The sequence below is a fragment of the Oryctolagus cuniculus genome, chromosome 8 (assembly GCF_964237555.1).
Source record: "Oryctolagus cuniculus chromosome 8, mOryCun1.1, whole genome shotgun sequence".
NCBI classification, from domain to species: domain Eukaryota; kingdom Metazoa; phylum Chordata; class Mammalia; order Lagomorpha; family Leporidae; genus Oryctolagus; species Oryctolagus cuniculus.
In genome coordinates, this window is record NC_091439.1 from 99861778 (window position 1) to 99884897 (window position 23120).

General features: G+C 35.4%; 1 protein-coding gene across 11 annotated transcripts in view; it reads left to right on the forward strand.

The window, feature by feature from the left end:
- The window catches only part of EPHA5 (EPH receptor A5), a 368448-nt gene that overhangs the window by 290273 nt on the left and 55055 nt on the right, over nt 1–23120 (forward strand). For 6 of the 11 annotated variants that reach the window (XM_008267805.4, XM_017347528.3, XM_008267807.4 and 3 more), the window contains 3 exons: nt 12157–12222; nt 21394–21461; nt 22513–22638. In XM_008267805.4, coding sequence (XP_008266027.3) covers nt 12157–12222; nt 21394–21461; nt 22513–22638 — 260 coding nt within the window. The remainder of the gene's footprint in view (nt 1–12156; nt 12223–21393; nt 21462–22512; nt 22639–23120) is intronic. The other 5 variants (XM_008267806.4, XM_017347529.3, XM_051819768.2 and 2 more) reach the window with 1 other exon arrangement.

Here is a 23120-nt window from a genome sequence, read left to right on the forward strand (position 1 = left end):
ACATACTGCCATCATTAACTAGGCTCATGGCTGTAAGTTGGAAAATGTGTTTCCAGTTCTGGCTTCTCCACTTCTAATCTGGCTTCCTGCTAATGCACCTAGGAAGACACTGGAATATGGCCCAAGTACTTGGGCTCCTGCCACCCATATGAGAGACTAGGATGGAGTTCCTGGTTCTGGTTTGGCCTGGTCCAGACCTAGCTGTTGTGGTCATTTGGAGAGTGAACCAACAAATGAAAGATATTCTCTCTCCCTCCCCCCCTCCCTCCCTCTCTCTCTCCTTTCTCTCTTTCTCACTCTCACTCAGCCTTTCAAACAAATACACAAAAAACAACAACAAAAACCTAAAAGCTGGCCTTCTCTAGAGTCTAAACAATTTATAATTCATCATTCCAAAGTTGTGCTGCTGTGTATTATCACGCTGCAAGTCCAAGAGGGAAATAGAGACTTTTTAATTCCAAGTAAATATCTATTTTACCATCCAGTATCTTTCTGCTTGAACCTCAGGGCTTCTGAATGTTCAACCAAAAAATTGAAATGAGAAGAAATCCCTGCTGACATTCCACATATCTGAATGGGGCCTGTGCAGTTTAACTCATTAGGTCTCATCAGGACCCAAAGTCACAGTACCGACTCTTCCAAACCCGTGAAAAGCCCCACTCTAATTAGAGGATTCAGATAACCCAGGTTGGAAATCTCTGAGGGGGATCCTGGGACACCACTGGTCCTGAAGTGAAAATCGTTGTTTTGCTTCCATCCGCCTACCCAGTCATTGCAATGTAACTCCATACACACAGTTATACAGATCGCACAATCCAAGGATAGCTGGATTCCAACCTCTCCTTGGATGTCAGATTATCGGTCACTCCCTGATGTTACTGGGTACTCTTTCTGCTCCCTGCTCCTGTAAGTTTCCCTTTTCTGTACATTTCAGTGTGTGTTTTACATTGCATTTTACAAAGTTGGCATGATTAAGTTGATTGATCTGACTTCTTTCTAGCTGCTCTTTTCTTTAGGCTAGTTTTTTGGTTAAAAATCATAAAGAACATATAAGACAAAATGTACAAAGAAAAGTCATGCAAATATGAATGACAATCACTACTAATACTTTGTCATATTTAAGTTGTTTTATATTTAAAATTGAGTTCATAATATAGTTTGGTTCTTCTTTTCATTTCATTTAACATTATCACATAAAATATACCTGAGTAACTGAAAATATTTTAAGAGCAAATACTTTCTTACATGTTTTCCTCATTTAGTTTTCTGGGGTTGTTTTAGAAAGGATTTGTGTTTTCTTTTGTTACTATTTCTGTCTTTAATGTCTTTAAACATTAGAATATGGTCATCTAGTTTACAGTTAGGTAAACTGATACAATTATTTTAAGATTGTTGATACATATTGACAAACAGCTGTTAAATCTTTATACTAGACAGCATTCCCAGCAGGCATTAAATTGCCTGGTAGTGTGCAACCTAGTAAATGTTTACTAATTTAATAGGAGAAAAACAGTTCTGTGTTTTCAATTGCATTTCTTTTTTATATTCAAGATTTAATAGGTTCATTTATATATAAGGGAAAGTATAGTAATTAGCAATTTTATTACCTATTTTGTAAACCGCATATACAGTCTCTTTAACTATAGGCTAGGGGGATTTTAGTCCTTGATATAGTAAAGATGTATTATTGAAAGGGTCAAATCTTGTCTCCAGAATAATATTTCGCATTTTAAAATAGTAATTCTATTTGGGAATTTGAGTTTATATTTTTCACAAATTTATGCAAGTGTGTAGTATTTTATCACTGAGCCCCCAAAACTCAAATAAAGGTATTCATAGATATTTTTGTCTCCAAATTGGGTCCGGGCTATCAAAGGTATCCTGTTAGTTTGTCTAGCTTGTAGTAGTATCATATGAGTTTAAATATTGTAATGTTGAAATATTTATTCATGTTTGATCAGGTGAATTCTTGTTGGGGATCATAAATAATTAGAATTATAAATATTTCATTTGAGCATTTTGTACACAATATATTTTTACACGTGTTTGTATAAAGCAGCTTAATCCGTAATTAACCAGTTATACAATCTATGTGTAAATGTATGGATTAGTTCCAATTTATCATCATCATCACAATATTTACTCTTAAACATTTATAATTACTAAAGTATGTTATTTGGTACTAGTAGTCAATAATTATAGAAAACAGAGTGTGCTTATGTGGAATATGAATAGTTTGACATGAAAATTTAGCATCTAGCTTCATTTTAACTCATTATCATATAATCAGTTATCTTAACACTTTTATGTTAACCCAAAAATACATACATACATTGGATTTTGGTAATTTCAATATGCTTTCACAATTACTTTTATTATTTGAAAGTGAAATAATTGTTGAAACCTTAGTCCTTTTGATTTTTTCCACCTTAAATATTTATTGCTGGTAGATGTGCTTCAACTACTGACTTCATCATGAAAGAATTTAAAAAATAAGGAATTACATGATTGGCTTGTTTCTTTGACTTATTTTCATCTTCTTTGGAACTCACTCCTATTTTAATCAATACTGTTTTTTATTAAAACAAATGAGCTTTTAAAACCCATGTTATCATCAAAGCCTTGCTATTAGTCTTACTTTTTTTAAGCTGGCAAAATTAGCATCATATTTTTGCAACTTTATCTGCTGGAACATTTTCTCTCTACTTTTCTCAAAATAAATTAAAACCTGAAATAGCTGAGCACACTGCAGGTGCGTCATTAAAGTCACGTGCTCTTCTCCAAGTGTTCTCAGAGAGAGACCTAATTCAGCTGTGAAATGAGAGGGAGGCAGAAGTTCAATGGAAGAAGCTTCTAGTAACTTTAGGCTTCTAGTTAGAAGGTAATTGATGTCTGCTTAGCATAGGCAGCAGCATGCTGGAAACAGAATCCCAAGATTCAGACAGAACTAAGATGGTGCTTGATTGCACAAATGAATCTTTGGCTTTTCCCTTCACTGACGAAGTAAAGCTGTCTTCTGTGGAAATAAACTGAAGCCACCAAGATGAAAACAAATTTGAGCTATATTTTTCCAGAGCGTGCAGTAGAAGGGAGTCAGCCAACATCTCTTGAATTTGGCAGAGATTTAAAAGCAGGCTGGATAGGGTGAAAGCTCTATGATGGAAAAAAGGGAAGGCTCTGTGTATGGCCTGATCGGAGCTTGCTGGCCTGGGGAAGCTGAAAGTGGGCCAGCTGGAATCAGAGCATCCCAGGGGATTCGGCTCCCTTTGGTTGGTCCTAATTTAGAAGTGGGGACAAGAACAAGGGAAGCTGGCAGTTAGCAAGTCTTGACTACTTGGTCCAGTGATTACATGGGTCATGGGTTGGCTTCCTGAACTGGTTGCTATAGATTGTGGCTATTTGGAGAGAATTGAGAACAAATTGGTGTGAGGATATAAGATACGATTATTCATGCCAGAGTGAGTATAGAAACAGAAATGATTGATTTGAGCTGTGTGCACCTTGCGGATGAAGACAAACGTTACCTGAGAGGTTTGAGAGGACAATGGAGGAGGCACGTAGGCATGGATGCACACAACGTGCGCAGTCTCCTGCCACTCCTTAGCCCAGCCCGCAGGCTTTCCACAGTCCTTACTGATGATCCTTAGGCTCATCACCCATTGCTTCCTGCCTGGTTGATGATATGCACTTTCTCATATACAAACTGTTCTTTTAAACATAACGAAGTTAGTTTTCACACCCATAAGCACTCAAGATTTTCATCGTTGGGTGTGATATTTTTACGGCACATGATAGAGTTTAAAACAGTTTTGTTTTCATTGCTGTTTCAGGGGAATGCATGACTTCTACGTTGTCTGTCTTTTTTTGTTTCAGATTATGACTCACTCATAAAGCATTTAAAAATTTTAAAGGCACACCTTTCTTCCTGCTTTCCCCACACTGTGTTTCCTACTGTTAAACACTTAGGGAGGAAGAGATTCCCAAATGCTCAGATCATTTACATGTGAGTACAGCTAGTTAGCAGGGGAGTACCATGACTCCTACAGAAGTACTGATGTTAGCAGCAGGGCGGCCCTGGAGAATCCTCCAGTGGGACACAGACTCTGTGGTGAACTTTGTGAAACGTGTGCTCTCAAAACCACAGAAGGATTTCGTCAGCTTTTAAAACATCTCGTGATGGGTTGTTCCCCTCCACCCTCCTGCTCCTCCTGCCTCCAGTGAAAATAAGTAAGATTTTCTTATTATTTGGCCTTTTTAGTTTTTGTGGTGGTAGTAGTGATAATGGTTTTTTTTTTTTTTATTTTTCAAGAGAGAAAGTTTAAGATTCCTATGGGAAGGCATATGTCTTTCTGACCCATTATTGTTGCCACAATCTCATGTCCAGGAGGCTTGTATTAATTTCAGAAATTTGTATGGGAAAACAAAGAAGAAATCATATCTTTAATTTCTTATTAGAATTGCCCCTGATTGTGTGTATGTGTGTGTATATGTGTGTGTAATTTCAGCACCTTATCATGGGTTACCTAACGAAGGATCTGCGTCCTGATAGATGACATTTGTTGATTTCCTCATTGTACAGGCATAAGAGAGTGCATTTATACAAATCTGTGTGGTTTATAGCCTACTTCACATCTGGGCTATGTAATCCATACCCTCATATGTTCTGTCATTAACTGAAATGTCAGTATGAGGAGCATCACTATATTACATACACGTTATATTAAATGTAGTATAGCTCTGATATAATCTAGCTCTAAAACAGGTCACAAAGAATGATATTGTATTTCAAATATTCACCACTTCTTCAAGATTCTTTCCTTGCAAGTCTGGGCAGAAAATTGGATTTTGCTTTTACATGAATTTAAGTCTATGGTCCAATAGCTCAGAAGTGCAAAATGGGGATGTTGAATATAGATAATTTTAGTTATTGTTTGAGATTTTATGACTCCTAGAAAATCCAAGTACCAAGTATTGAAATATAGAACGGAAAAGAACAGAATAATTTTAAAGACCACTAAACTTAAAGTTAAAATAAATCTTTAAAGTATTAAAGGGAACAATTGTGATTTAAATTAATAGGAGATACAATGAAGTTTAGTTACTTTGCAAAACCAGTTGTCATTTGTATATAATACAAATTAACATTGTAAACAAATTACTGGAGAATTATTTAAAGTACTTACTAGAGAACAAATTGTTTTTAAGCACCTACAGGCACTTTAGAAGTTTGTATTAGCATGCAGATCATTTATATGCTAATTACAAACCTTTCCCTTTTCATTCATTAAGTAAATTCCCCTAAGACTTTTGTAAGACACATCACTCAATGCAGTAAGTATTCATTGAGTATATATTGGATCTGTAGTTTTTAGCTTGAAGAGAATTTAGAAAGTAACTAAGAGCTTTTGAAAAATAGTGATGTTTGGGTCCCGAGATCAACCTGTTCTTACCTAATTGCTAAAAGGTAAGGACTGGACATTGTTTTTAATTTGTTTTTTGTTTACAAGCTCCCTTGCAGAATCTAATCTGTATCCAGCTTTTGAACAACTATATTATATGGAGGTAGAAAATTCTTAATACATGATTTCTCCATTCTTAAAGAATAGGTAGCACATAGATTCTCAGTCAATATTTGCTGATAGAGACAATAATTGTGTCTACAAAATGTTTACAAAAGGTGGTTAATATTTCATGAAATTTGTTTTGAGTTCAATTATATGCTGGAATAAGCAAACTGTATTTAAAGGGTTCAATAACGTTTGCTTGCTACATCAATCCCTTTACATTGTGGCATTCATGGGAGAAGAAGCTAATGTGTTGTAAGCATGCCTGGCCCACTGCAATGAAGGAACAAGGAAAGTACAGAGAACTATCGTTAAAGTATAGATTGGGGAAAAAGCAATTGCTTCGCAGTCTAAATCTATTTCACCTCGTCTTCTTTTTTCTTTCATTTAGTTTGATATTTTTAGGTCCTAGTAGTTATTTTCCACAAAAGAAATTAGGAGAGATTTTGATCCCAACATTAAAGTGAGTATTTGATTGTGACTCTGTCCTTAAAACATTAAGTGGGACACTGAGTAGAGTTTTGGTTTGTTTGTTTTATAAATTCTTGAAGCATGTGTAGTTTACCTCAGTTATTTATATGATTTATTGTCTATTTTAAATATGCATTTAAATAATATAACAGAAAAGACAGCGTTGTATCATTGTGGGTAAAGCCGATGCCTACAAAGCAGGTATCCCATATGGGCACCAGTTTCCAGCCAGCTCCCTACTAATGGCCTGGGAAAAGCAACTGAGGATGGCTGAAGTACCTAGGCCCCTGCCACTCAAGTGAGAGACCTGGAAGAATCTTCTGGCTCCTGGCTTCGGCCTGGTCCAGTGCTAGCCATTGCGGGCCTCTAGGGAGAGAAGGGAGAGAACCAACAGATGGAAAAACTCTCTCTCTCTCTCTCCCCCTCCCTCCTACTCTGAATCTCTGACTTTCAAAATAAATAAATAAATCTTAAAAATATCTATATATAGTAGAGTTTGGGACATTGAATATTATGAAGCTACCCATCCTTTAATGCTTTAGAAAATTTTACTACTAAGGGCTAGAATTATATGAAAGATTGCTTTACAGTTTTAGCCCTACATCATCAGGAAATCAGCTGTAAATTTTAGAAGGGCTTTAAGTTCACAGAATATGGGAGATCTCTGTCTCTGTCTCCCCCTCTCTGTCTCTCTAAATAAATAATAAATACTTTTTGTAAAGATTGATTTATGTTTTTGAGAGGCAGACTCGGGGACAGAAAGGAGAGATGGAGAGAAAGATCATCCACCCACTGTTCACTTCCCAAACGGTCATAATGGCAGGAGCCGGGCCCATCTGAACCAGGAGCCAGGAGTTTCTTCTGGGTTTCGCAATGGGTGCAGAGTCCACGGCCTTCCTAGCCCATCAGCAGAGGGCTGGATGGGAAGAGGAGCAGCTGGGACACAAACCAGTGACCATATGGATGCCAGAGCCACAGGCAGAGGCTTAGCCCACTACACCACAGCACAAGCCCCAGTTAGTAAATGCTTTTTAAAAGAAGCTGGTCTGTTTGGATCCTGATGAGGGCTGTCCTGGCCTGCAGGCAATTCTTTCTTCTTGTCCACATAATCAAAAAGGGACAAGGACGCTCTCTTGGTTCTGTTGGAGAGGGAGCCCTGATTTCCTCGCTGGAGGCTATGCCTCACAACCTGATCACCTCTAATACCACTGCAGAGGTCAGGATGTCAACCTGGGATTTCATAGAGATGTGGACATTCTGGGTGTGGCAGCAGAGCATCATGGGATACCTCAACAAATGTATAACACAGTTAACATCGTCAGTATTAATGACAGTGGACAGTTTCCCCAGTTTCCCATGTTGTGAATGTTAATTATACATTTTAATTAGTTTTCTCACTTTAAAACTGGTAAATGGTGAAAGTGTATTGCAGAAATCAGCACAGTTGGAATTGTTTCAATTATTTTATTGTTGTACTCAAATTCTGAAGTGAAATGGCCTAACAAAAACAAAACTAAAAGTCTTCCCATAATGATATTTAATGTAACACTACAACAGTAGATCTTAGAGGTTTGTTATGTTTGTTCCATCATTTTATTTCTCTTCACGCTCAGTTTTATCTGATTTAAAGAGGTTAATACTATAGTGTATTTCTTCCCATCCCCCCACCCATAGGTAACTTCTACATTTATTTTATACCAAAAAATTAGTATCTCATTGCTTCATCGACTCCACAAATGTTTTTGTTTCCTGTATTCATTTACTATGTTGTTTATTTAATTCCTTTAAAATATTTGTAAAGCCTCATGTATATTATTTTCATCCCCCTCTTTGTGCTAAGACAGTAATATCAGTTAGAAACTTTTAAGTGCTGTGATCGCAGAACAGCACAGAGAATTTTATGTGCGTTATTAAGCCATTCTTCAAAGCAACCTTTTGTGGTATAGTGTTATTACTTCATTTTCATCAATAACTGTTCAACCCAAAGCCATACCTGTAGTAATGAATACATCCAGGCCTGCTTCTAGTTTGACTACAGACCTCATGTTCTTCACTGTTTTTGTAGCACCATGATGATCTTTGGTACATTTTACTGTACAGATGCTTCTCAATTTAACATGGTTATAAAGCAAGCGTAGGCTGAATGTATTGTTAGTTTGAAAATGCACTGAGCAGATCTAAGCTGCTAAATACTGAAGCTCAGAGACACAGAATAGTGGTGGGGGCTTCCCCTGGTAGCCAGAGGGCAGTGTGGCAGCTGCATTCCCACTGCCTCATTCCCACCTGCCCAGGAAAAAGATCATCCTTTAACGTCTGAAGGGTCTCTCCTGATTATGTACTGCTTTCTCACTCTTATGAAGTAGAACCGTTGCTGAACTATGAAAAGTCAGGGATCATATGTGTTGTTTTCTAAAGGATCTATCCCATCTGCCCTGAGTGAGGGCATTGGCTCAATGAGAACCTTCATTCCTGGTTACTTCAGTTTAAAACCAGTAAACAAGGTAATCTTATAGTCTCAGCTCCCCCATTGTTTACAAATAAAGGGAAAATATTTTCCGAGTTTTTCTTTTTGTGAAATTACTCTTCCTGCCTTCATTTCATTTATCTATGAGCATGTTAGTGTTTTTCTTATCCACTTGTCTGATCTCTTGTTTAAGAATCTAAGTCATCATGTATCCATGGGCTGTGGTTTTGCTTCCCTGATCTGCTACCTTTGAGAATCTTTCCCCTGGAGGTATAATGGCCTTGCTTGCTGGGGGGAGGTTCTCTCTTACAGTGACACCCTATACATATATTGGTCACCTTTCAGAAAGCTCTGGCTAAAGTAATTTCATTCAAATCTACACCAGGTCTGGAAAGCTTCTGTTATCATATTTTTATCTTCTGAAGGACATGTTGAAATATCCTGTTAAAACAGAGACCAACAGTGTTTGATTATAAGCCAGGAAGTGCTTACCTATTTTAAACTTGGATAATAATGATCTTGTAATAGCTTCATGCAGTTACTTACGGAGTTCCAGGTGCTAAAAACTGATGGGAATGCAAATGTACCCCACTTTGAACTGTAGTTCACAGAAATTAGATTGGTTGCTATTTCTAGCACATTTTGGTTTCTATTTCTGAATTATCTCCAAGAGTTGTAAGGCTTTTCAGCCTGCACTTATCTGAGAATTGATTGATTGAGGAAAAACTATGCCTTATACCACCTGGTGCTGAGATGTTACTGTAACAGCGTTCTCAGAGTTGATTCCAGAAAACTTGTTTGGGGGGTTGTTAATCCACTTCAGATATTTCTAGAAAAGGGACTTCAGTTTGAATTTTCTTAGTCACATATTAATCCACAGATGCTCTGATCTTTTAAATTCTTAGAAAACATATTTTGTAGAAAGTTATTTTTAATTACATTCACTATTTATATGAATTGAAGTGAATATAATTATTCAGTTATATTATAAATACGATTAGTTAGGATGGTAATATCACATGAGTCATGAAAAAAATTCTGTCCAGAGAATGAGATTCTATTCTATACTACTGATTATAATGTTACTGAGAGTAACAGCAACCGCTTTTTACCCAAAATGTTTGATGTGTAAGAATCTGTTCAAAGTGAAATATACATATTCTCTCACTGTATTTCCACAAACCTGTGCTATAAGATCCATTGTTATCACTACTCTACCGCTGTCACCCTAGACAAAGAAGAGTTCACTGAGTTACCCAGGGCAGTTTATTCAGGCTAAGACAAAGAAAATCTAATATCAATAAAATCTATAACAATGATTAAGAAAAAATCGGAGAAGAAGTGCTTGATTTTACATGTATCAGGATTTTTGAATGAATTTTATTGAAAGTGTTAAGTAGAATTCTAACGATAGGTAAGGTGATTTAGTTCTTTCTTAATGCTTTCTTCAGAACTAAAATGTCAATTTGATGTTACAGTGAATTGCATGTGAGTGTGTGAGTGTGTGTGTGTACTAATTGGTAAGACACAGGTCTCACTAATTTTTTTTAATTTGAGAGAACTGAAAAAACTGTTTTCTTTGGTATAATTAATGGGTCTCTTGAGTATGCAGGTCCAACAGAGTATTAGACAAATCCTTTTAGGGAATGGCCAGAGAGCAATGAGCACGCTCTCCAGCACAGTCCTGTATACGTTTGTAAACTATGCACACTCTTTCATCTACAAGGATGGTTTGACTGCTTGAGCAGACATCGTCATCTTTTCTCACTAAAATCCAACTGAATACGCTCATTAACAATCAAACATTATTTATTATTTATTGAGTTGGAACTGTGCTGTTTGAAATGGACATATGTATGCGAAGTTTCTGTGTCAGATATCAGTAAATTGAGGTAATTGTTCTGTTAATAGCAGTTACAGTGAAACATTGGCCACTTAACAAGTGTCATTCATCGCATGCTTAAATTGTGACCGAAAGAAGAAAGATCAAGGAGTCATCCTCATTTCAAGAAACTAATAGTACAAGAAAGGAGGGTACAGTTCCTCGGTGGGGCCAGAGAGCTACTGCCTCGGCTCTGCAGGCAGTTCAGTCCCTGTCACGGCTGCTTCACTGAGCCACACTGGCACTCAAGAGTCTGAGCAAGAAGGAGGGGCCTGGCTGTGTTCCAAGAGATTGCATTTTACAAACAAATGGTGGCTGGATTTATCCTGCGGGCTGTGGTTTTCCTAACCTTGATCTGAGTGCTGTGATAAGAATGAAGCAATAGGAAAATGAATAGGAGTATAGTAAATCTTAACGACATTAATGAAATAAGTGTAAATACAAAGAAATATAACATGCAAGAGGTCCAGAATATTCCACAGATGCTTATTGTAGTCTTTGAATATTTAATATTTTGATATACTGTTACTGCAACTTCCAGTATTTCTATGGGGAAAATAATTATCATAATTTTAAGAGTATATTTTAATAGATAGTCAAATTCAAAATAATTGTTCTAGTACCCATTTGTTTATTAATATTCCATTTGAGTGACAGCCAAATCTCAATTCATATTACTAAAAATTGAGACATTGTGAGTGTTACAAAAATATTTATGGAACAATGTTTTCTTTTGAAAAAGACCCATTTGAGTTTGACTTGGAAATATTGTCTGTCTGCATCAGTTTGGGTGTTTAAATTTTATTATCTTTTCCTTATTTGTTTTAAAACATAGTAGATACATTTCCAGTAATTCAAGCCCCAAATAGATTTTATACAAAAGCCAAGACATAGTATTTGGTATCATAACTGAGTTCACATTACAGTTCTCTTGAAATCATTGTGAATGTTATTCAGAAAAAGTACTTGAAAGCAAATGCATTGAAGCACTAAATAACTTCTTCACTATATTCTGCCAGCCAGTTATGTGGTTTCTATCAGTAAAGTGCATTTTATTAAATAAGTTACTTTGTATTTTCTGGATTATTTTTCCTAAAAATATATGGAAAAGTTTAAGGAGTCTCAAACGTTGCAATATCCAGAAAAATACCTGTAATATAAAGTTTGCTTTCTTTTAATGTGACAAATAGGTCTGAAAATACATATTTGGAAATGCAGTTTTAAAATCTGAAAATGAAAATTTATATCAGGAGCCTTCCAGAAGTGATTGGAGAAATCACATAAGCATAACATTGACTGTGATAATGTAATACCACTGACCTAAGAAATCAGTGAACCTAATGAGGAAGACTTCATTGTTACTCTAAACTTGTGGGCTACATGCAAAACATGTATTTAAAGGGCTACATAGAATGTCTTCCAATGCAAATTTTGAGGGAATTTTTGAGGGAAGATATATTTAAATGGCCTTACCTCTTTATTTGTATGTCTTTATTAATTATATACAATGAATTAAAATATAGTGGCTCGTTGTATTTCCTACTAAGTAATCACTTTAAGTGAAATAAAAACTGCTTAGAACAACTCTACTTTTTTAATCCGTAAAATGCTTCTTAACTTGAAAGGTAATGTGGAAAATACTTGATTGCATGCATCTAGGGGTTTTTGCTTTTGGAAAGCAAAGCAGACACCTGCATAAATTCTTAGTGTCTTGATTCTGTCTTCCAGGGGTTGGGATCTCTTCCTTATCGTGGGCTCTCTTGTTTGCTTTTCAGTTGCTGCGAATGTGGCTGTGGAAGGGCTTCTTCCCTGTGCGCTGTTGCCCATCCAAGCCTAATATGGTTAGTGGTGCCTCCCGCTTTCACTCTTCTGTGCTGTCCACCTCTGTGTATCGCCGCCAGCGTTCCTTTGCTTTCTCCATTTGTGTACATTCTTAACAGTTAGTACACGCGTACACCCTAACAGTGAGAAGAAGATGGTGAAACTGGTCCCCAGATGTGAAGCCTGAAAAGTGACGTCACAGTGGATTATTCCAAATAAAATACTGTACATAGCAGCACATCATCCTGATGTCAAGCTTTCATACCTCTCTTCTGAGGCTTTTAGCATGGTTCTGACGGAAAGCCAGGACACTGTAAGATTTAACATGTGTTCCGCATTTAACATGTCGCTGTTTTTGTTGTTCCATTAGTAAAAACCATATCACTCATGGAAATAAAGTGCTACTTCTGTCAAGGTGAAATCCCCTTCTCCATCTTCAAGAACCATGCGATGACCATAACGTGACTGCAATCAGCTATTGTCATAATTATCGTGGCTATATATGGCATGGGGGAAGGAAACTATGTGCAATTTAAAATGTTTTACCTTATTTTATTAAGTCTGAACTATTGTTGATGGTAGGAGGGATATTCCTAATTTGATACCAGTAAAAAGCACATTTTTTGGAATCACTGGTTAAATGAGATAGTCACAATTATTTATGAAGACAAACCCTAAATATGCATCCAGATTATATAATAGTATAGCCTGGAATGTGAAAGTCAGAAGAGAACTCTATTCACAGATTTAGAGGAACTCCTACACAATGGTGAACCTCCCTGTAAAAATTAAATACTTCAGATAATTGCTTTGTAGATTAAGGGTTCTAACTCCTTGCACTATTGGAATGAGTTGTCATTCATTGTCAAACTTTACAAAGAAAAGATAATATACAAGATGCATCTTAGAGAATTATTACATTTTCTAGATGCATTATAAGTTGTGACTTGTATTGTCTAGGCATAAGTTTTGTTGATTAAATAAAGTGTGTGAATGTGTGCAGGTGTGAAAAAAAAGTGTGTGTGAATGCGTCACTCAAGTGCACATGAGAGAAATGGTGGAATGTATACCAGTGACCTCTTGAGAACAAGGGAGAGTAAACAAGCACAGACTGATAAAATTCAGAGATCTTTCTCTCAAGCTTTTGCAAATTTCATATTTGTAAAAAAGCAAATATAAAAGTATCAATTTATCTCAAAATAGTTAACTCGTCTGGGAAATTCTTAGAAGCATGGAGCTTCAGTGACAGAGCAAATAAAAACTGAAATGTGGCTGTGGCTAAAATGTTAAATGGTTTTGTATTGTGGTCTTTTCTATACTGTACTATGAAAAACTAAAAAAGAAATGGTCGCTGAATTGCCTATTCTGCTTCAGTTTCAAATACAGTTGTTTAAAGAGGTAAATTCTTATTGAAGCAATATAGGCAGAATTTATCATCTTAGGAAAAAAGAAAGATTGACATCTATGTCTACCCAGAACTAAACTCAAAAGTACCTCAATGGCTGTGTGAATGTGTATGAGTCCTTGACTTAGGAAATTGAAGACTAAGTTTAGCTAGATTGATATGCTTTTACTTTTAAAAGTAATACCTTTTTTCCATTGCATAGTTGGCTTCACAACTAACAACTACTATTTGGAGGTTTATATAGTAAAAGGTGAAATTGTTCCTTCACAGAGAGTTCATCAGGAAACTGAAGATAAAAACCTTCTTTCTAATATCTTTCTTTGAATAATTCTAGGACTTATGGAGGCATATATGTGGGTGCATGTAACTGTGTGTGGGTGTACATGCATGTGTGTGTGCAAAGTTAAAATTTAGTCACAGATGCATTTAGGAACTCAATAAAAGACTAACAATCTTCATGGAAAGATTCATGGACCAGCTAGAAATTTTTCTTAATGCAATCTTAATTTTAAAAAAACTGAATAAAGCAAAAGAAACAAACTTTAATTTTGCATATGTAAATTAGACAATGAAAATATTGTTTAAGATTATTACTTTGGAAGAATGAAAGTTGCAAATGTTTTGATCACTGTTTGCTGAACTTCTGTTTTACAATTTCAAGTCACAACATTGTTTCAGTATAGTTGGCTTTAGTTTAGAATATACCATTAGAGATAAAAAAAAAACCTTTACCTAATGGAAATCAAATTATTGAGAAGAACCATTTTTCTACTATAGTCAGTAAAATCCTAAGAAATATGAAATCTTGTTCCTAATTTTGCATGTGTAACTATACTAGCATTTGTCAATTACTATATAAATAATTTTCAGGGAACACTGTCATCAGCATTAATAAACAGACAGTTTGATTTTGATTGTAAGAATCTCATTGTTTTCATTTATTGGAATATCACTCATGAATATATGTTTGATTCATTTTGACCTTAACGGTGACTCATATACATTAAAAACCTTTGGTACATATGTTGGCTTTTAGAAATACCTCGAGATACCGTATGGAAATCTAGGTTCCAATGAACATTATTTGAAATCCATTGATCGAGACCCTTGATTCTACAACTGGCTAAATGAAAACTTCTGTCTGGCTCAGTGGTTTTGATATTTAGTCTGTCATGTTTCCCACCAGTAAGCAGCATTTTTATTATTTTTAAAATATATAATTCTCCATTTATGAAATGAAAATTGTGATCCCACGTTGCCAACATTGATCCTTCTACCTCAAATTATTTTTCGTCCCTATAGTTTCTTGCTTTGTTGTGGCCTCCATAAACATGGTGTTAATTTTCAAAATAGTCTCCCTGCTTTGACTGAAACCTATGCAGTGATGGACACTGTTCTGTATTATTTCTGAATAAAATTCAGCACCCTGTCTCTAGGATTGCCCCTGTTTTTTACAGAGGTGTCTTTTATCAGTTGTCACTGCCTTTATGCCATTGCAACTGGCTTGAGAACCTAATCATTGTTTCACTACTGAAAGAAAATATATGTTTTTGCTAATGAACAGTGTTAAGTTGATTTTTAAATGGAAATACGATGTATAATTTCTAAAATATTGTCCCCAGTTATCCCTGAGTATTTACTTAAATTTATGTTTACAGAAACCAATACATACACTTATATGTATAATACAATTATAAGTCCATATGAAGTATCCCAGAGTCCTGACATCTATTTCTTGTATCAAACATATGTCAGATTGTTTCCCTCATTCACCTGTTTTCATGCTTTCCAGTGTTTTCATTTCATTTATTCCTTTTTCAGAGGCGTTCAAATGACAGGGGGAAGGGAGTTCACTATTTTGAATGTGGAAATATTTAGTTTGTTCACTTCTGTGATCTTTAGAAAATCAAGTTCATTTTTAAATACATTTTCTTACTATATATTTATGACTAGAGACATAAGCAGAACTGTAACTCTTGTTATAATAGATATTTTAAAATTTTCTTCAGAGATGTAAAGCAAAAAAACAATTTCTCTGGCAAAAAGGAGTATTAGTGATGTTAAAGTTAATTAGTATCTTAATTTTATTTAACTGTCTTATTTATAGCATCTTGAAATTTTAAGTGAGTTGCTTTTTATTTCCACACATACTTTGCAGACATTATTCATTCAACATTACAAGATGTTCACCAGGATTTATGTGGAACATTCTTACCTTTTGTACAGCAGGAAGGGAGCTAAAGGATAGAAATTAGACACTTGTAACAATTTTAGACCCCCATTTTAAAGCAGATGTGAGGATTGATCGAAATGCAGAGTATATTAAATTCTGATGGAAGGTATGCTGTGTAAAATATGACCGTGAACTATTCCAAAGTCCTATTGTTAAATAATATTGGGAAACTCAGATGATAGGAGATATTAAGTGAGCCTGCTCTGACTGAAAAATCCAGTGGAGGCACCCATATAGTAGGTAATAATTAATAGGAATTTACACATTCCAGCAATAGAACAAAACTGGTTGAAAACAAGGAAAGCTTATAGGCCGGCACCGCGGCTCACTAGGCTAATCCTCCGCCTTGTGGCGCCGGCACTCTGGCTTCTAGTCCCGGTCGGGGCGCCGGATTCTGTCCCGGTTGCCCCTCTTCCAGGCCAGCTCTCTGCTGTGGCCAGGGAGTGCAGTGGAGGATGGCCCAAGTGCTTGGGCCCTGCACCCCTTGGGAGACCAGGAGAAGTACCTGGCTCCTGCCATCGGATCAGCGCGGTGCGCCAGTCGCAGTGCGCCAGCCACGGCGGCCATTGGAGGGTGAACCAACAGCAAAGGAAGACCTTTCTCTCTGTCTCTCTCTCTCACTGTCCACTCTGCCTGTTAAAAAAAAAAAATTACAAAAAAAGAAAAAAAAAAACAAGGAGAGCTTATAATCATATGACATAATTTAGGAAACATATTGTTAAATCAGAAGTCTAAGTCAAAATTTAATTCAACACTGAAAATAGATTAAAATCAATCTGTGAATTTGTGGAAGTGTTTGAAATTGTTCAGGTACTCCTGTTAATGCTAAGGAACATTTTGCCTAAAAAGACTTTTAATAGTTTATTAATGGAAGATGTACAAATGCATGTGTGCTACACTGTTATTGAAGATGTTATCTAAACATTTCATTCATTCTTTGCAAAAACATCTTTAGTTTATGAGGCTCAATCAGCTGAACTTTTATTAAAACTAATTTTGTTTAATTGGAGAGAATCCTGATTTGAAAAAGTCAATGTATTTTCCAAAAAGCTGTAACGTTATTTAAATACTCCAGGAGCAAAATTTTTGAATAATACTATATGCAATGGTTGTGGTCATTGTTATGTCAACTCACGTTGAATAGATCATGTGATTTTAAAAAATACTAAATTAAGAGTATTTCGTTTTCAGTAAGTAAAACACAGAAATTGTGTGTACTGTAATTCTTTTGAATACTTTTCTACAGTTTTCTGAGTATAGGAAAAGCATTTCTTAATCAATTTCAACTAGAAGAACAAGCAGTGCCTTTTTCTGAGGTAGTCTGCATGTGCTCAATGAAATAGAATTGCAAAAACACTCCCCTTTCACCATTTTGTCCCACTCCTCCTTTTTAAAATTAAGGTGAAAAAACTTTCAGTGTTTAGTTCTGTAGGTAAAGCAAGGGAAAAAATCTGACTTTGCAGAGGCTTTTGTTGAGCAAGGATTTGCATTCTCTTTGGCTGTCTATTCGTTCATCTTTCCACATTGGCCACTAGAGAGCCATTTAGTCAATTACTCTTTGGGCATTGGTTCTCTGGAGTGCTTGACATTCATATCTTTAACTCATTATCAAGCCCTAGATTTATGCCCAAGAACTAAATTATTCACTGGCATCTCCATGCATGCATAAAGATCATCGTTTTCTAGTTCATATAATTTGGAAGTTTCAAATTTAGATGTTATGGCTGGGACCAAGTTTTTAAGGTTGGTATTATTATTATTATCAAAGTGGTGTTATCCAACTCCTTAGAATAGGTATGCTAGAAAATGAATTAATTTCTAAATCACTCATAAGGTAATTGTGATATTTATATATCAAGCATTTCTGGGACTTTTATTGAATATTAATTAAAGGATGTTAGTTATGCCTTCATGTAATATAATTTCTCATACCCATCTTCATTTCTAAAAGCTTAAACCACATTGTTTTCTGGAAGAATATGAGTATAAATGATTAAAAGATTATTATCCTAAATACAAACACTACAGATATATTAGTGCAATAATTTAAAAGCTCATTAAAATTGTGATAAGAAGTAAAATGAAGATGCTTTCTTTTCCATTCAGAAAAAAAAAACATATTTCTACAAAGTAGGAGGCATAATTTATGTACAGGATGACATAATTTATGTACAAGATGCCATATTCTTGACGAGCTTATTGCTGAAAATTATACATCTGGAGTAGGCACAGTAGATGATTCTGATTGAACAGGCTTCCTGCAATGCTCTGTTAGTGAGCTTGAACGGCTGTGGAGTGCCAGTCCTGCCAGCTGCAAGTTTACTTGCTGTATCTTGTTGAGACTTGTTTTAATGATGCTTTTGGGGGAATTCCAGAACTTATTTTATATGTTAATGCAACATACAGCCGTATATGTTTTAGAACTCCAGAGTTGCCCATAGTCAAAAATAACTGTTTTCCATTGCCTTCCCAACTAATAACCGCAATAAAATGTTAACTGTTCCTCACCAGTATATTCCCAAATCATTTTTAGATATAGTACAAAGTTTTATTTCCATGTTCATAAGAGGAATTTGCATGCAAATTAAGTATCCATGAAGCTTATTTAGATAAAGGCTATTTTGAAAGCCGATTGTTTTTGTTTTTGAAGTTGGAAGAGTTGAAGGTGGAGTAGATGTTAATTTCCTGTTGTAAATTGTAAGAAAGTGTATACATTTAGGTCTCTTTAGATTCCAATTACAAAACTTTTTGGTAGTATTATTTAACGTAAATCTCAAGATAATTTCACACAGTTGTGTTTGGAACACTGTTAAAAAGAACTATCAATAATGCTTTCCTCCAGGGACACATACATTAGAGATGGGAAGGATAATGTAACACCTAGCAAAATTATGAACAAATACAATAAAATACCTCAAATCTTTACTGAACAGACCAAATACGATTTCCGTATGGTTTCATGTGTTTGATTTTTCTCCCCATTTCACTGCAGTGAGGTGATTCAAGATGTCTCAAGGGCTCTTAAATGACAAATGAATCCAAGTGTTAAGGATAAAATTTGAAAAACCACCCAGTTCCTGTTGTGTATTTTCCCTAGCCCAAGAACTCTCTATCTATTAAGTATATTACTTCAAATTTACTCAAAAGTGCACTAGCTAAACTTCTCCAATTAATTGCCAGTTCCTTGATGTGAAAAGGAAATTGTATTTTTAAAAAATATTGATATATTAATTGTATTGTCCAGTTTTTCTAATACATATTTAATTGCATACCATGTATGACAAAATAGTTTTTAATGTTTATCAAAATATACAAGATATTTAAAATATGCTAGAGTTGTAACAGGAGCAGTCTCTGTTAGTGAATATATATTAGATACTTTATTTACAAAACAATTGATTTTCAACCAAATTTATGATGAAAATACTTTGTCTACCATCTTGGCTCTATTTTCTCAATGCAAAAATAAATGAAGATTTTGTTTTAAATTAACTCAGTTTTGTGGTGGGGCCTTATGAACAGTACAGTCACTTCCTTGGAGTTTCAGTAAAGCTAATTTAAATATTTTCGTTTCAGCTAGTTGTTTCATGTTCTGTGGTTAATCATGTCCCACATCAATTCAGTATTCATCCTCATGGTTCTTTTCCAAATACCTGTCATTGTGTAGACACAATAAAATGTCTTTCACTCATTCATTTACTCATTCATCAGTGTGACAGATATTTTTGGTGCCAACTCTGAGTCAGGTGCTAGATCACTGGAGGAATTTATAGATGACTGCTAGTTGTCATCATTCAAGAAGTTGACAGGCAGTAAGGGAGCTGAACAGTGTACCAAAATGAATATGCTGTACCGTGGAGTTGGGAGTCTAACAAAAAGAGTTTAGATAAAGCTATTATTTTCAGAAAGATAAGATTACATTAAGTTGGAGTATCAAGGACAAAATTGAACTGGACTTTGATGACTAAAAATTGCTAGGAAGAACATATTCAGTGAAGGAGCCTATAGAATTATGTGCAAAGGTATAGAAGCATGGAGAAAGAGCTTGATTATTTTAGGGAAAGGTTTAGTATTCCTGAAGACAAACATTTGGACATGATGCTGCAAATATGTTTTAAGGCTACATTTAGGAATATTTGCCTTGCCATTTTATTGAAGATTTTGCAGTAGAGAGCTAATGCAATAAAACACGTCTTATAGACAGTTAATTTGGCTACAAACGTATCTATCATAGTTTAGAGAAGGAGTTACAGAATGAAGAAGCATCATTTCAGAGGCACTTAGGGTAATCCAGATGAAAAATAGCAAGGCCTTAATTGAGGTAGAGCTAATGAAAAGGCAACGATGGATTGTAAGATATTTACATTGTTTAATGCCTGGGATTTGGCAACTACTTTGTTGTGAAGGACACAGAGTAAAGCTTTGAACTTAAGTGACCAAGGCCATGACAGTGTTATGAACAAGAAAAGAAAAAGGCCTCTGCACTGGGAGAAGTAAAGAGAAATTCACTGCTGTCTGTCTTTAGAGCCGTTGAGTGTGAATGCCAGGGGGATATCCCTATACAATAAATACATCTATCCCCATAGAATAAATATATCAGGAATAAGAGTATAATCCTAAACAACTAAATCAGAGATAGGGAGTATTAATTACATTGGTAGAAACAGATTATTTGAGAGGAAAACTAGATAAGGTCATTCAGAGGTCCTTAGGAAATGTCCTGCATAAACGTAGGGAGCAGCAAGAAGCATTAGAAAAGTCCTTAGTGATGGGGGTTCCTCAACACCATCAACAGGGAGACACATCCTTGGATGTAGAGGTTAAGAGCTCATCTGTGAGTCTTGGACAGAGTTTGTCAGCGTTAAGAACAGTTTGCAAGACCTGCAAATCAGTGGGTTGATGAGAAAAACAGACTTAAGTTTTAAGGAGTGGAACTAGGAGGTATAGCAGGTTGTGGTCAATTTCATAGTGACCTGGCTGCATGTGAGTGGAATATAGCCAGAGAAACCACTGAAGATTACAAAACTGTGGAGAGGAAGAGAGATAAAGAGGAGAGGCAGAGATAGAGATAGAAATGGAGAGAGAGACATAGAGAAAGAGAGAGAAGAAGACAAACAAAACCTGTAGAGGAGGGTGTATAGTTGGGAGGCTACTGGATCAGAGGCACTCTCTCAGCAGAGGCCACTGAACTGACAAAACAGGCAGAAGTCCCTGAGCTGACAAAACAAGTTAAAGAGGGAGAAAGAAGAGCAATGTTCCGTGTGTGTTCCGTGTGTTCCGTGGTGAAGAGAAGTTTAAAAATGGGTTTGTAGAACATCAGACTTCCCTGTAAAATCTAGGTGAGTCAGAGTGAGGAATACTGGTGGGAGAAGTCCTTTCATCCAAAAGGATTCCCTTCATTCCTTGCATCCAAAAGGAATATGGGTATTATGTCCTGTTAGGATGATGATCAGTGTAGGATTACGGTAATTTCAGTAGCATTCCGTGCTTCTGGGTAGATGTGGCTGATTCACCCCTTTGAGATGAGGCTAATTGTAGCTTACTTTGTTCCAGGCGGTGTGGCTACAGCAAAGCAAAGCAAGATCCGGAAGAGGAAAAGATGCATTTTCATAATGGGCACAGTAAGCACGTTGTACAATAAAAGCAAAACAAAGTAGGAGAGACTTGTTGATTGTTTTGTTCTCTTTTCAGGGTGGGGAATTTCTAAGCTAATTCTAATTCCTAACAGCACTATAGGTAGAAATCTATCAATGAATAACACCATTAGGTTAAATGAGTAAAATTACTCAGTTTTTTTCCTCCCTCTAACACTACAGTGGGAATCCGATATCAGCAACCTTGGGTCAAGTGCCTTGAAAAAGATGATACTTCTAAGAAATGTAGAAAATCTAATTTTAATAAGAACTTTAAAAATTAAGCATGGTATTTTAATTTTTTTCCATAAATAATGATGGTTCAGTTAATTTGTCAAGTCAATGATGAAGAGTTTCTTCTGTTTTTGTCACTGGCATGAACATAAAAGTGAAATCTCTATAGGCATACCTCATGTTTCAATGTTCAAGTACATTTCATAGGCTTATTTAATATTTTTCCTTAAAAACACTAACACTGTGCACGTGGCAGTGGTAGTCTTTGAAATTGAAAAAATTGACTCATGAAACAGAAGAACTGGTTTAGCATTATGCAACATGTAGAATTCTTCTTTTCTTTTGATATGTGTATTTAGCCTTTGTTTTACCATAGCACCAGAAAAATTATTACAAATTATTCCTTATAAAGTCAAAATTAGTAATCTGTGATGATATCTCTAAGTGAAAAATAAAACAGAAAATAAATTCCAGGCATTTCATTTTCCAGTTTAATAAACAGAATTGTCTCATTTTGCCTCAGAAGCTGATGTTCTGAATATTATCTTTGAAAGATGTATTTACTCAAATACATCATCACACATGTATTTTGTATACATGCAATAATCCAGATTTTTTTTTTAAATGACAAGAACAATATGCAAAAGCTGTACAAATGACTCTCAGAACTCTGGAGATGATCTATCCTTGAAGCTTAGCTTCTTCTTTCTAGAAATTAGAGATATAAACCATAGAGTATGTTAAAGTTTATAATGTACTCACCCATGATGGCCACTTGTATTGTAATGCCCATTTATTTTTACAGTTAAACTGCCAGGAGTAAGAACTTACATTGATCCGCATACCTATGAGGATCCCAACCAAGCTGTACATGAATTTGCCAAGGAGATAGAAGCTTCATGTATTACCATCGAAAGAGTTATTGGAGCAGGTAAGGCAATGTTTCCCTCTGACTTCTGAGTTTTGTTTGTACTACAGAATATAATAGGTTAATGTCCTAATCAAACATGGAATGTCTTTAATCTTTCATAATTGTCTTCCTTTCAAAGTTGTATGTAATTGACCTTATCTTACTGCAGCCTTCTGTCTCATGCATGCTTAAACTAGCAAATATCTGGTTGACAAAATAAAATACATATGTGTTTTTCAGCTAAATAAGTTTTTACCTTCTACTGTTAATGTGAGTGTATATATATATATATATATATATGTAGGAAATTTATAATATCCAAAATTATTTACATCATTCATTTCTGCCTTAAATTGTTTCCTTTTTGTAGAGTTGTAAACTTTTATTATTTTGTCTCTTTATTAATAGTACTACTAGATGAGAAATAAAAGCAAGAAGTGATTTGCAGTCAGTGTCTTTAAATTTCTTTATAAATTTTTATTAAATTTGTAGATGAAGTGGGT